Source organism: Xylocopa sonorina, chromosome 9, assembly GCF_050948175.1.
Source record: "Xylocopa sonorina isolate GNS202 chromosome 9, iyXylSono1_principal, whole genome shotgun sequence".
Classification (NCBI taxonomy): Eukaryota; Metazoa; Arthropoda; class Insecta; order Hymenoptera; family Apidae; genus Xylocopa; species Xylocopa sonorina.
In genome coordinates, this window is record NC_135201.1 from 11819625 (window position 1) to 11834662 (window position 15038).

General features: G+C 44.8%; 1 protein-coding gene and 1 long non-coding RNA gene across 6 annotated transcripts; both read right to left on the bottom strand.

Annotated features, from left to right (window-relative positions):
• Window positions 1-3302: 3302 nt before the first annotated feature.
• On the bottom strand, window positions 3303-4130 carry LOC143427042 (uncharacterized). The gene is made up of 3 exons (XR_013102239.1): window positions 3952-4130; window positions 3660-3878; window positions 3303-3485 (listed from the first exon to the last, which is right to left on the bottom strand). It is a non-coding gene; the product is annotated as an uncharacterized LOC143427042 (long non-coding RNA).
• A 1323-nt stretch (window positions 4131-5453) lies between these two features.
• LOC143426852 (uncharacterized) lies at window positions 5454-14787 on the bottom strand. 5 transcript variants are annotated; one of them, XM_076900537.1, is made up of 6 exons: window positions 14469-14787; window positions 13620-13699; window positions 12851-13149; window positions 6856-7026; window positions 6034-6237; window positions 5454-5936 (listed from the first exon to the last, which is right to left on the bottom strand). In XM_076900537.1, the coding sequence occupies exons 3-6, from the start codon at window positions 12906-12908 to the stop codon at window positions 5857-5859; spliced, it is 513 nt and encodes a 170-aa protein (XP_076756652.1). In that variant the 5' UTR covers window positions 12909-13149; window positions 13620-13699; window positions 14469-14787; the 3' UTR covers window positions 5454-5856. The 5 variants fall into 5 exon arrangements, with proteins under 5 accessions (XP_076756652.1, XP_076756650.1, XP_076756653.1 ...); XM_076900535.1 differs by lacking the exon at window positions 13620-13699; XM_076900538.1 differs by lacking the exons at window positions 13620-13699; window positions 14469-14787 and adding an exon at window positions 13270-13289.
• Window positions 14788-15038: the final 251 nt, after the last annotated feature.

Below are 15038 nucleotides of genomic sequence, written 5' to 3' on the forward strand. Positions count from 1 at the left end.
TGCATGATTCACGCACGTTAGAGAGGACGCCTCGAAGGGGGGCAGGGGGTACGCAGGGGTGGGTATACGCATGGTGAAAGGCCGTAGAAGAGGGGAAGGGAGGAGGAGAGAAAGGAACGGGAGAGCCACTCTTCTCTCCCTTCGTGCTCCCTTTTTGCCGCGAAACCAAGGGGACGGAGAGAGAGCTGTATGCGCGATCAACACACGTAATTCTATACAAGCGCACAAGGAGGGGTATTCTTACAATGCTACCCCCTCGGTCACTCGATCAGTCGTGTCCAGAGTCCCATGCTCGTTGCGAACATCTATGGCTCTCTCCTTTCGTCGCCGTTCTCGCGTGTCCCGCCGTTTCAATTCATTTCGGCGCTCGCGTTTTCTCTTCGAGGGGTCGTCGCGTTTCCTTGCCACGTTTCCGGGTTCGATTCGAGTTCTTCCGCGTGCAGGGGGGTCAGTGGATGATTCGCGTCGAATGCGTCGGCGTCGACCGCCAGGGGTAGCCCTCCAGTGCGCGTTCGCCGATGATCCCACGTTCCTCATTCGATTTTTACCGTAACCGATATCGATATTTTGGAGAGTCGACCTCCAGTGCGTGCTCTGGTGTTTATGGTGATAACTGGCAATCTTGTGAAGGTTGTAGATAGCCTTTTGCGGTGTCCGCCAGGACCGTCTGCCGGCAGGAGCATGCTGTGGAATATTGTCAACTTCGTCAACAGGTAACAAAACTCTTCGCAGTTGCAAAATTGATGAATTACATAAAAAAGAAAACAAAAGAATTGCAGACATTTTTCGAAAGTATTTGACACTTCGTCTGCTAAACTAGCGAGACCAACGTTCGTCGATATTTAATAATTACTCTCCATGTTTTTGTGCGAGCAATTCTCATATTTCCGTACAAGTACACATTAAACTAATTGTAGATTACTTAATTATTGAAAAATTTCAATGATCTTCAGTGAAAATCGCAGATTTATGTTTCCTTAGCTTGCATTTACTTGGTTTTCTTTTTCTTAATTTTGGTTCTGAACGAAATTACCTCCTCTCATGTGAAATTACACAGTTTGATGGGAAGGGAGATTGGCAAGCGGCAAGTATGCAACAGTAGCGTATTTTTCTTGGCGTTGGGGGTGGCTCGGGGATTTCGATGCGAGGCTAGCAACGTGAGATGGTTCGGACGCGCCAAAAATATTATTTTTGCGTTCTCATAAGATCCACCATGTTATCTCCACTTATTACGTTATTAATTGCAATCATTCATCGATTAATTATTTTTAACTCCACCTGTTGCTCAATCCATTAATATCCTTTTATCCTGACTCTAATAATTAACTTTTCCAGTTGAAGCAATCTATATCCAGTTCCTTCTTGCGCCATGAAAACAAAGCCTTTGCGGTGGTATCTGAAAAAAATTCTGTTGCTCCAGAAAAACTGTATACTTATGTCAACAAACATTTGAACGTCTAGAAAAAAAAAGCATCGTGGCTTCTAGAATCCGGTGGATTCTCATAAACCGAATCGATCATTCTGGAAATTGCCCGTATCCGGTCTGTGTGCTGATTTTTCTCGCTTAATTCGCGCCACCGACACCAAGTCGACGCAAGAGTAACGCAAGAGAATAAAACGAGAAAACGATGCCAGGCTGCGGTCAGCTGGGTCTGGCTCCGAAACAAGATACGCCTGAGACTTAAAATAAACAAACAGTAATATGCCATGAACGAACAGAAAAGCTAGTCGATCTGCTGTCGACTCTACGAGCAACTATCCTGAGCGTTGCCCGCGAGGAAAGTCATACTGCGACCACCGCCAATCCCATTCTCCGGAGTCAATAGCGATCGTTGCTTTAGACAATGGGAATAGAAATTTTTGGAGCGTGATTCTATTGAGAGTAACTTGGATCGATATCTCTCGGCTAAAATACAACGGTAGAAATGCTTTTTACGAGGGAGACACCATCTGCAAGGGGTGGCTGTTGGTCCATCGCGAAAGAATCCTAGCTCTGAACTCGGTGTGTACCCCCGTCGATTGAAACAGGGCACGTTTAGAGAGGAAAACGTTCGTTTAAAAAAAAAAAAAACTCCCGTATCTTTCGTTCGCGTGTACCAGATACATTTTCGCAATACGTTTCAGCAACATGAACGATGTTTTTAGTGAAAGAAATTTCCAAAGTTTTAGCAACGTAAATGAGATGTTCTTGTTTTCGTGAAATAGTTGCTTCTGAAGCATTTTAATTCGAGTAAACGTTGGATAGAACGCGGCAGACATTCCAGAAGTCATTTAATCCGATCGTAAACCGAAAGCTTCCCCTTCCAAATGATATAGAAGATAAATTATAGCATCCAGCAAGGGTGGAATCACAAAGTCGTCGCTGTGGAATGGTTTCATTACCAAAGAGAGGGTAGTCGGTCGTGGACAGTCATACAAACACCTGCGCGCGCCGGGAAATAGCTTCCACGAACATCTGCACGCGCTACTGGCCTATTTCCAGCTGCGTTTCAACCCTCTGATTCTGGATTCGAAATAGCCGAAAATCGTGTTCTCTACTCTTATCAGATAGCCGTCGTGAGACCTGAAAAATCTTTGATTATCGTTAAAAACACCCTGGAACAACCGTTGTACCATAAATTAACGGTAATAACGTACGTTCACCTCTTGAAGAGTCCAGTATGCTTTTGTGATAGCCATCAGAGCTTTAGGAACCCTTTGTTTCTTCATTTTCGTACTATATTCTTTGTAAACGACGGATATTGGCCGGATGAATCTGTACATTTCTATCGAGAATATGGAGAAACACAGCCTGATGCTTGGAACATACAACTTTTGTGACTAAGGCGTATCGGTATCGTTTAAAAGGGCTGCAAACATGATACGAGGTCGGATTAGCTTACTCCAAGTCCAAAGAGACACGCAGACCACTGGTTTATCCTAGTTCTTCACGGCGCGAAGGTCGTCGCACTTCGAGGAGCGCTCACGGCGTTTCTCTGAAAAAATTGTGAAAAACGGTATCGAGTTTCTACGATTCCACGCCAGAGACGCTATTTCCGAGTGATAAATAATGATTGAAGAAAAAGAACCTAATGCTCCTCCTATAAACCTCCGTGTTGCGGTCTAAAGATCGACGAGTCTGTTCCAATAAACTGGCAAAAAACTTTCGCCCTACTTCCTTCGAATTCGATGTCTCTGTTTCATAACAAAGATGACCACGGACAATTTTGGCAATCCCTACCCCTTCGATCCACCCTGTGAAGAAAATGCATGCCCAAGTCAGAGATGTCTCGATATCAAGGGTCCAACTGACTGAAAACATTGCACGATCTAATCGAATCTGTTATTTTTGGACGTGTCTGGCCAGAAGAGAGTTGTTTTCTTGGACGACAGGCCATAAGGAGCTCGCTGACAGGAAGAGATACGACGACGGCTGGTACCAGGCGGCTCGGGACGGAGAAACAGGAATGGCCAGCAGAGCGTGCATAGGTGGTCGCAATTTGCACCTAGAAGTGCACAGAGAGCACCGATATCTAGTATCCCGTCGTATTATTACGCTCGAGGGCGTTCGTAAGGGGGAACTCGAGGTCCAGGGATGGCCGGCTTGGTAGGTGTAGGCTTACTTTGGACTCTGTGGTGTGGGATTACCGTACTTATATTCAAGTCTAATATTAAGTTACCATTTTGCTTTACGGCAAGTGAACAGGCTGCCTGCATATAGGAAGCCATCCGAGCGCTCCTGGGACAGTCTGGGTTAGGTCTGGGGCCCACCTACGACACGGATAAAGCCTCTCTTCCTTCTTCTCGGGACGCCGTCCTCGTTGTCACGTTGCCGAAAAAAAAAAGTGTCGCCAACCACCCCGCGACTTCCTTTGTTTTTTCGCACGGAGAGCCTGCAGCTGGCAGAAGTACGTCGTGGAACGATACTGTCGGTTCATGGTACCGATTGTCAACGGATAAAAGTGATTTTACTTGGTCGCTGTTGCAAGAACGGAGGCCAGGTTGCTGGGACTGGAAGTGGAACGTTTTTCAAGTGGAGTTTTGGAGTAGAAAGTGATATCATCCCCGTTGTTGATCGGTTTCCCATCGCTGGAGGAGGATACGGAACTTTGGGCTCGAAGAATGCGCGTAATCCTACAGAAAATCTTCTTAACACGCTAAGTCAAATCCTGAAAGTTTTCGCAATTTTCTGACGAAGAATACGTTCTCTAAAATCGCTAAAGGAGCGAAGTAAATCGGTAGATGTAATAGAAAGTGAGCTACCTTCTTTTTTTTTTTAATGGAAGACACTGATAATCGACAGTGACAACCCGAAGATTATAAGAAGGCAGAGGTACTGACTTCTGTGCGTGCTGGGGTTTGTGATAGGCCTCCTAGCACCATTTGAAATCAGTACTACTCTTCTTAGCAATCTCCATCGATTGATCGCCAGGAATCCACCGGGAGCGGAAGGAGGAATACACCTTTTCTACTGATAACAACGGTATTGCCAGCCACAAAATATCATTAGCCGCTAATTTTTATGCATCCTCTTTCATTCTTTCTCTTCTCTTCGTACAATACATATGTATATAATAGTTACACGAGGTGAACATGCGTTACAAGTTTGTGCTGCAACGACCGGCTCGATTTATACGGTTTCGCGCTTACTCTCTACGTTCTTTATAAAGACTCTCCGTTTTTTCTATAATTACAACGTACATGTTACATATACATATATGTATAAACGATTAAGCGAATAATTAATTACGTACAAGTTGCTCCGCTCGTTATACTCTTTTCTTCTAATAGTTGCGATAATTTTAACGCTTCGCGTATCTACGTTGAAAATTCGACGTTTTACGTATTCGTAGCTTTCTCCCTTTCGCGTACGGTGATCGAAGGGAGTAGTCTCCAGGAGATCGCTACGGTTCGATCCTTTTTATACTACAATGATACGTAGGAATTCAATTTTCAAGTAGAATGCATTCTATTTGCATTGCGTAGAAGAAGAACGTCAACGTCGAGGTACTTCGTCCATTTAGCAATTGCAACCCAACAAAAAAAGATAGTCGTCGAACAAGAATCGTTTAATTTTCAATGTTTCGCTGCAGCGAAAAGAAGTTGAAAAGAGTGAACGGACCTAGTGTTTAGCGAGGCAATATGGAACATCGTAATAATAAATAACTTGAGGCCTTCTCGGGCCGCGATGATGGCATGATAAAAGAATACGCGTTTATATATACAACATCTCGAGTACAATTGTTGCAACATGTTAGAAAGATTGGTGTGCAGAGGCCACGAATATCATGACCGCTTACTTAGCTGTTCCGGTAGAACGATGACGTTACTGCGAACAAGTAATCCTTATCAAAGCAAAAAAGAGTCAATTTCTTATCTAATTATTCATTCGATTAAACGATGAGACTAATTATTCCGCGTGTAAAACAATAATGCGTGTGTCGGCGTATTTCAATTACCTTTAAATTAACTCTTAATTCTCTAGTCTTGCGTTTACGTCGTTGCTCTTCGGGAACAGGATTATTTTCTAGAGCATCTGTGACTTTGAAGGACACTTCGGTACTCTTTCATTCTGCTTTCCACGCGAACCAAGATGATGATAATAATAATAATAATAATAATAATAATAATAATAATAATAATAATAATAATAATAATAATAATATTAATAATAATAATAATAATATTAAGGATATTAATAATAGAGAGTTCGTTGGTTGCTTCCACTGTCCCGCTCACGAATATATCAGTTTCACCTTAATTTATGGATTACTTTAAAGGAGCGACGGAACCAAATCGGACGTCACAGTGAAGAGAACGCAGGCAACAACAACGACGCAAAGTAACGAAGACGACTTCCGTTTAACTGGCCAGCAGTTAGGTAGAGTCCTTGCTTCTGCTAGTCGCCTGAAGCCTCGTCCAAGTCTCCCCCAAAGCTTTTGCGAAATGGTCATCCACTGCGGAAAGAGTTTCAGAAGCAAAATCTTATACTTTGTCCATAAAACGGTGGTATCTGTTTTCTAAACGAGTTCTTTTTCTTTTTAAGCAACGTACCACTGAGGCCTGCTTCCTTGTCGGTGGTAGTGGCGTTGAAAACTGCAGCGTACTCCTCCAGGCCTAAGGATCGCTTGAAGTGCTCGTCTATTGCAGGGTCGCTCACACCACCCACGGTTCTGACCCCGGTTCTTTGGCCTCCTGCTGCCGCCGACGGCGTCAACGATGGGGTGGGCGTCACTGCCGTGTCCTCGATAGTTGTTCCTGGTGAACAGTGACAATGTTTATTCCTCCACTTATTGCAAAATACAACACGACGAATGTCAGACTCGAATTCAAGTCCAGCAAGGTAGACGATACAAAAGAAGGGCTGTAACTGTCTATTGATATTAGCTAAAACTTTTCTCGTTTACGGAGAATAAATGAATCGTCGACTTAGACAGCTGCTAAATATTCGTTAGTTTTTCTGTTCAGGCTTGCACAGAGGAATTCCAGCTCGTAGCCGACACAGACCGTGTGCTTCTCTATTCAATAGCCAAGCATCTGCGCGGCGTACATCACGCCGCATTGTCAAAGCATGCGGTTACCCCATGCGCCAGACAATAACCGCCCCTGGCTTGCGCCCCGCGAGGCCAAGAACAACGGTGTCCAGCCATTCTCGCCTAACGAATCCACGCGGAGAGCACGCCAGGGACCGACGTCAAGCGATCCGGATTTTCGAAGGATTTGGTGACACTTTTAACCATAATTGAGGATATTCGAATGAGATAACAGGAGCATACACGACGAAAGTCTTCGTTTTCGAGTTCAGAGTGGAGTGATGTTCTGGTAAAATGTCGGTAAATCCTTCGATCCAAGCCACTGCGCGGACCACATGCTTACCAGGCTGTGGGGTGGTGGGCACGATCACGCTGGGCCTGCTGTGATGATGATGATGATGGACCCGTGCCGCGGACATGTCTAGAGCCTCGCTCTGAATTGGATCCCTCCTACGCTCCTTGCGCCACGCGCTGCTCGGCTTCCGGTGGAGATTTGTTGCCTTTGGTCTCTCTTCTATGCAATCAGAAAAACATTTCCGCTTAAGTTTCCTATATTATTCTTGTTTTCCGCGTCAAAATGTGAGTACTATGTAGATCGCTCCTTCGTTATTTGACCTTAGTTTCGCGCGACGGCGAAAATAAAATGCAGAACTTGAATAAAAAGCGTCTCCTTGAAAAACATGGGTACGTATCGAGACTTAGCGACTGCGTGCTGTGTAAAATGCTCTTAGTTATCTACATGTGATTTCAATGACAAGAGAACCAAAGCATTTGTGAAACCCAAAATGAATTCTTGTCCTAATCAGTGTCTTCCATTAAATAAGATCCTCTGCAAACAGTTTCAAAGGTATCATCCGGCAAAGAAATCACTTTCGTCTATCTAGTCGTTCTATATACTTGTCTAATCGTGGAACTAATTTTGTTCTGTTCTTTCACTTTTGGTTTTCGAGCGGCAAAAACCTCGCGGACGTTGCACAGAAGGATAGTAATGTTAGGACCTGCAAATAAATATAATAAATAAGTTTTCTGCTATTTTAAAGTCGGAAAGAGAGACCATCCTAGATACGTATAGAGTAGTTACTCGTGCTGCATGTCCCTTCTTAATTTTGTCACGCATGCAAAAGTACAGAGAAATTGATAGCTCGGAAAAGAATCGAAAGGTCCGGGTTTCAAGACATCCAAATACAATTATTCGACCTTTAACAATGCCCTAAACCTATTAAAACCGCTAGCGAACTATCGAAAAGGGTGTAAAGAATAGGGACAGGACGCAAATCTGCCCTCGAGCCTCTAGTGCCGCGTTTAATTTATTTATAAAAAATCCACGGATCGCCTGCTTCCGTTCCCGGTGATGTCCAACATCGGAAATCGATCTAACGCCCTTCGAACGATCGAGAAACACACGCGTAGCGTGTAGAGGACAAAGGAGCGACAGAGAACGAGACGAAAGAGGCGGAGGACGCGAAAGGGTGAGTAGCGAAACGAGTCTGGTTCCCAGGATGAGGCAGGAAGTGCCTAATAGCCGTGAGAGGATCGCCAGGAAGACGGTCAAACTGGTTTAAAGGCGAAGGATGAGCCAGCGGTCAGGGAAAAGATGAATGGACCGAACGCGTGGATCAAAGCTCGGATCGTTCCGTTCAATTAACTCTCCGGCTGCTGGCTTCTGCGATATTTTCGTCAAATTCGACGATCTATAGGAGATACCCAGGTGCGAGAGGTTCTGAAACACTCCCGGAAAGTTCGATCCACGTAAATATTGGATTGGTGAAAACATCCATCGTGGAAAATGTGAAAGTTAATTGACTTTAAAGTTGATTTTGTCAAAGCGCTTTCCTCTATCGTTAAGTGATAAGAAAGAGACTTAATCGTATAGTTGGCGCTGGAAATTATTTTAATGGCAGCAGACTAAAAATTTCCCTATGCGAGACGGTAACTTCATACGCACAGACTTAAGAAATAATCACCATGAAGTTTAATCTTTGTTTTAATCTTCGTTACACATACTTCCACTTTCGAATTCGGTTAATTGCACCTTGGTTCCGCACTTCCTTTGGAGTTAACGTCCAATATACGACACATCGATGAAACCTCGACGTCCTTCTAACGCTCTACAATATTGGTGACCAAAGATCCGTGAATCTATTATGAAAATTGAAAGGACGAACGTCCCGTGAAACGATCCAGAAGATTTCCGTACACGTACCTCCGGGCTTGTACACAGCGCGAAAGTTCTCCGTGGTGAGCCACGGCTGCCAGATGCACCTTCTCCTCGTCGAGACTTCCATGTTCTCCAAAAATCTTCAGTCGTCATGAACCCAACTTGTGAATCACTAACGAATACCGAACAACGATGCATCAACCGTTGAGGACTCTTCTCTCTTATTTCTCCGTAGACGGTCCATCGAATCTCAAGGACAAGGGGACACCATGAACCACCAACTGGTTTCCATGGAATGACAAAAAACAAGAGAGAAACGCACAGATTCATCCACTATACGGAGCACTAATTTCCCTTATCGTCTCTATCGATTAAAATCAATTTTAAAGAACGGAATACGTGGGGCATCCTTTCCACGGGAGGATCTTCTTCTCGCCGAAGAAAGCGACTTCCATGATGTCCTGGTGGCCTCGAGGAGAGTTCGAAGAAAGCGGCGTGACGCGATCTATCGACGAATTCAACTGGTTGTCGGTAGGAAACTCGGATCATTGGCTTCTCAACGCATGATCTGGCCGGTGGTATCAACGGATCAACGAAATTCGGCACGTTAGAGGATACGGAACCGCTTGGTTGGACGCTGAACGCGAGTTTTCTGGAAAGTTAGACAGAGTCAGAAATACGTGGATTCGTGAATGCCCCTCTTACACGACTGTCTTAAGATTCATTCATTCATCCGCCTCGTCCCGTCGTCTGCCCCCTCCACGTACAACCGGAGAAGCTTGCCTTTTACACATGCACACGGCTCGCACGCGTCGATCTAACGACGATGGCTTGATCTTGCAGAGAAATCTTGAATAAATTCAATCGAACCGTGATTCTGATATCGGTCTCTCTCTCTCTCTCTACGCATTCTGCGCTTTATGCGTATTTCGTACTCTTTTCCTTCCAGCTTTTTCATACTTTTCAACGGCGTTCACCGAGATTCTGATATCAACGTTCACCATCAGCCAAACACGCAGTTAACAGTTCAGCCTGGAAGTCCTCTGGAATATAATTTTAATATTTTCTAGCGATTGTATATTATTAATAGGTGAATATTTTCAAACTTAGGCGACACCTGACGTCATCAACTGATTCGAAGCCTTCCCTATCCGCGCACAGCAGTGTAAGCATGTAGATGTAGAGGGCAGAAACATGTCTGGCCAACTAACTCGCCCCTTTCCTTCTTCCTCGTCCTCTTTTCACTTTTTTTTCCCGCGGCAGGTAGGCGATCGATGCACATGTGCGTTCAGTGCACGTGTATGCCATGTCCACGGCGTCACGTTCGCGTGAAAAATTCGTCAGATAAGAATCCTCGGATTCCTTCCGTCGGTTCCGCGGAAAGTATCCAATTTCGAGTATTATCACGTTGTCCCAGGAATCATCGGATACTATAAATACAATTTTCAGAAACTACAAACCCATCCTATCGCACTCAAAGTTCGCAGCGTAGTTCAATGCATCATCCGACAAAAAGGCGAGATCAACTGCTAATTCGTAGCCACAGAAATCGCGATTTCAATTATAGAAGTAACACTGTACACGTCTTGTCTCTTATTCCTACAAAATACAACAGATGTTTAAAAAATGGAAAATCACGGAAGAGTTTACACGTACGTGTGCGTGTGGAATAAAAATATCAGAATTGGTAGAAGCAGACAAGCCGTAGGGCTCTCTATACTATTATCATATATGTGTACGATTCCTAAGCAAGATCAAGGTGGCACGTTATCCTCGAGAAATCGTGAGGCATCGGGCAGGAATGCGAGGCATTTTAATAGCAAGGCGACCAGGTAATCACGCATGGTTATCAGGCGACCATTTACCAACGAATCGCGGCCTCGTGGGCGTGAATAGGCCGAACGTTTCAGCAAATTTCGAACGAACACGTCCTCCCATATCTCCTTCCTGTTCTCCAGAGCCCGCGTAGGTTCGATTCAAACGATATTCCTGCCGGATGAGCGAAATTTACATCCTACGGAATGTGCTGAATTAAGAAAAGACCAGCGAGTTAGATACGCTACTGAATATCAATACTTTTAACTGAAGGTACCAATTGAAACGATAATCTTGACTCCTCGATGTAAAGGTAAGATTTATGTAATGTTATTTTCTACACTGTTTTCCACTATTCCTCTTATCTTGGATCCTCTGGGATGGGGTCTGGAATAATAATTCCATACCTATTGTCCTTTTTAAGATCGATCGCTCTTTTTTTGGTACTCTCTGCGAGTTGGGGACACGTTCGAATCCTCGTTTCCTAGTTCTTCAAGTTTTGGGATCGTTGGAAAATTGAATTGGTCATCCACGATAAATCAGTTTAACGAATTGTCCTTTCATACCGTTTGGAAGTAATGAGATCACGTCGATAAACAGGGGAGCGTATTTTTGGCTGTCGAGAAAGTCACAGAGCGCGCCATCATCCGCATGCGGGCGCAACTATGTCTGGTATTCGGAACAGGTTCGAGGCACGGGCATTCCATCACAACAAACAACGCAGAGGAGGGACCAATCACACGTACCCGAGACAACCGGGCTCGTTACGTTCCGCTGTCCGCTCCGATGGCAAGGAGCACGATGATTTATTGAAAATCATCGCCGTGGTCGCGTTGTCATGCTCCCGATTGCCCTCGAAAGTGGATCCTTTTCTCTAACGCGTCACACTTTGCGGTTACACCTTGTTGCTCAAATCAATTTTCCTTCTCTTGCACTTCTATATTTGGAGAAGAAGCTAGATTTCCCTTGAACTCTTTTTTTTTTTCCTTGCGAGATGCATTCATACTATCGAGAAACGATCGTTTCCTTATGGTCGTCACTCTTGATGATTTTTGAAGCCCAAGAGTAATGGAATGCCTGATAACAAATTTTTTCCGACTTTTATCATATTCCCATGAGTCAAGTTCCGATAAAGAGCGTGTAGGTTCTCTTCCTGTGTATGGAATTCCAGCGGACAACCAAACCCCAACACCTTCCGCAAATAAAACAAGAATCCGTTCATTCCACAGCAACGAAAGTACCGAAATAAGTCTCGCAATAGAGTAACTGAATGATTCAACTATTCCATCGTGGAAAGACTATTGTTTACGCTTGATTACACAGTAGACTATTGCGAAAATGACACACTTTAGCCAGCAGTCCGTTTCGTGACATCGTGAGAAGCTTTAAGAATACACAAGTGGCGAGACTGCCTCTTTCTAATAAAAGGACCGACTTGTACGTGCTCGAAGAGACGAATGACAACTTGTCTTAATTGAAATTAAACGTCAGAAGGAGGCTCGTTCGAGAGTCTCTTGCCAAGGAGTCCGACGGAGGAGCAGCGTACGCGAATCTAAAATAAACGCCGCACAATGTTATCTAATTCGACGCGAAATTGGCATTTCACAGGAATGCGAGCTCTGACTGGCCTCTCCTCTCTTCTTACATAAATCCCTCGCGACCCTACGCTGGCAAACAGATTCTGTCAAACGGTTCGCCGTACCTTCAATTAACTCCCTCGGTTAGTCTATTACTCGTGGAAACGCGGTCTTTTATGTTTTATCGTCTTCGTACGAGTTCGGGAATTTCCTGAAGGAAGAATGGAGAGCTTGTGGATGAAGACTTTGGAGTGTATCTGAAAATGAACTGGTTTTAGGTTTCATGGAAACGGAACATCAACAAAATTAATCTACGATCCCTCGACTTGCCTCCAGTATAGGAAAATTAAATAGTTTTCTCGTGCCTGTTAGTCTGTAAAGTCATAGCGAGCACTCTGCGTACAGGATGTTACAAAAATCGGTTGTAACGCAACGCGTAAATTACCATTCTCCGAATATAAATCGCGTTATCGAGCAATTTCTATTCTCCACGAAGTATCTATCTGTGCAACGATTTTCCGGATTTTTGCAACGCCCTGTACACCAATGAGTACGACCTTATCCCTCGGTCATAGAGCAATTATGCTCTAAAATAGAAACCGACTACAATTACAACTGACTCCGCTAGCAGTAGCCTATGCTGAGCTGGAATACACCTCGTTACAAAGTCCTGATCTTTGTGTGGCTTCACCAGAAGCTCGAGCAGCACCCAACAATCACAACGAGTGTTGACGGTGCCCGGTGGTTATCCAGCCCCGTCGGACGAGTAAGTCACGAGACAAACTGACCTTGCACCATGGTGGCCGCCCTGGAGAGGACATCCAAGGCGCTCTCGACGGCTGACATCTCTTCGCGGGATTCCTCTTGGAGAACTCCGGCCTGGTATCCTCGATGCACCAGTTTCACGTATTAGTTGCCAGTCCCGATTGTTCAAAGAAGAACTCCACGACTTATCCGCGACTCGACTCCAGGAGGTGTTGCACCTCGTGGCCGGGGATGCAGCAGGTGTTCGACGCGGGTTGAAATGCCCGCGATTCGAACACGTTGTCGAGTCCCTTCGACACCGTCACGACGATTACACCACACTCTAGAGACAGAAGTCGAAGTTAACTGTTTTGGGGGCCTTCCTCGCGGCCGGAGCCAGCACAAATAAAGTAAAACGGGGATTAAAAAACGTGACATTGTCTGTGGAATGCGGACCCCTCACCAGAGGCCCGCCGGCCGCGTCCCTCGATACCCCGCGGGCAGCCCTCCCTACGCAGCTCCGCGAGTCCCCACGCGTACTCGCTCGATCCCACTCCGCCCACCGTTAACATGTTCGCAAGTGATGGATCTGAGTTCATCGCCGACTAATCCAACTCGTTCTACCACGTCTACCGCTGACACAACCACGCGCACGGATATCGCGCGGTTCCGAACTAAAAGGCAATCTCTTGCAGAAAATCCACCGTTATCCAAGTATCCGTATGGTCATGATATTCGAGATTATGCGATCGTTTATAACATTTGTCGTGGTCAGAGCGATCTAAAGGCGTACTCGAATCCATCACTACTCACAATGTTCCTCTTCTTGCTCTCGTATCGCGCCCCCTGCTCTCTTTCCAAACTTCCTCGCAACCGGCGTCGCAATTTCATTCCTAACGACATAAACAATACCTTCTAAATCGTTCTTTCACTGAATTATCATACATTTCACAGATTTCTCATGAAAACGGAACTATCTTCTGATTACCTTATCAAAAATCGCAATTAAAAGTATGAAGATTCATTCGCGTTTGATATTAATACAATTGAAGATTTCGGTTTTCTTTGTTTTTATTTTCTGCCGGAGTGAAAATAGCGAAGTTAATATTTATTTGCAATTGGAATAAAAATTAGCAAGTAATCCCATAATTTGGACTGAATATCTATCCCTCCAGGCATCCACTGCGTTTTATCAAAATTTTTATCAATAATTCACTAGAAAACTGAATTGCCGGCAGAGTTTAGAAACCGTTAAACATTCAATTGTATCGAGATCGAGGTAGAAAAATCACTGGAAAATCAAGATGAAATCAGTGACAAATCAACGAAACGGCAAACGCAAGAGTTTCAGTATCGTGTAACGACAAGCATGCGAACACACGCGCGCGCGTGCACACGATTAAAAAATTCCAAGGCACAACAACAACGAGGAAACAAAATTTTTCAAACGCATTCTTCCGGACGATCGGTAACGATTTGAAGAAACTCTTTTACCGACCAAGCGAACGAAAGCTTCCCATTCCCTTCAAAGCCGTCCAACGGCAGGAATCGATAGAGGAATGCGGCGTAGCGTGAAGTGAGGAAAAAAAAAAACGAGCCACGCATTCCTCGAGGTAAACCGAAGTTAAGGTGGTTCTCTCGTCGTTTTCACGATTAACTCACCGTTGATCTTGCGATGACAAGCCGGCGTGTACCGGATCAAACATCCGGCGAGGCGTCCGCTGGCACGTCGAGGCGACGCACGGCACGTATTTTCATTGAAAACGACGGAAAATCTAATGGTATGCGACCGCGGGGCACATACAGAACACAGGCTGTTTGACACACGAGAGCCAGCCTCGATTCCCCACTACTTAAACATTACGCTGGAATGCCTGGCATTCGTCCGTGGCGGCGCGCTCTGTCGGCAAAATCGCCACACAGGCAGGCGCGCGCCACGCCGCTCGTATAAATATGGTTTAAACTCCCACTTTTCCCTCTCGGAACTATGCCAGCGATCTCGTATTCCGTTTTCTTCGTATACACAATTTTTCGGCAGGGAATTCTCGTCTTCATAATTTACATTTTATTCTACTTTACGGTTGAGGATTCGGATGGCCTGTAAACGAATGGACATTTAGGAGTGACTGTATCAGTTATGGATGGTTATTTCAGTTGTGTACATTAGGGAATGCGAAATTAGTACCTGGTCCTTAAGGAATTTTTTCAAGCGATTCGAATTTTTATTCAAGA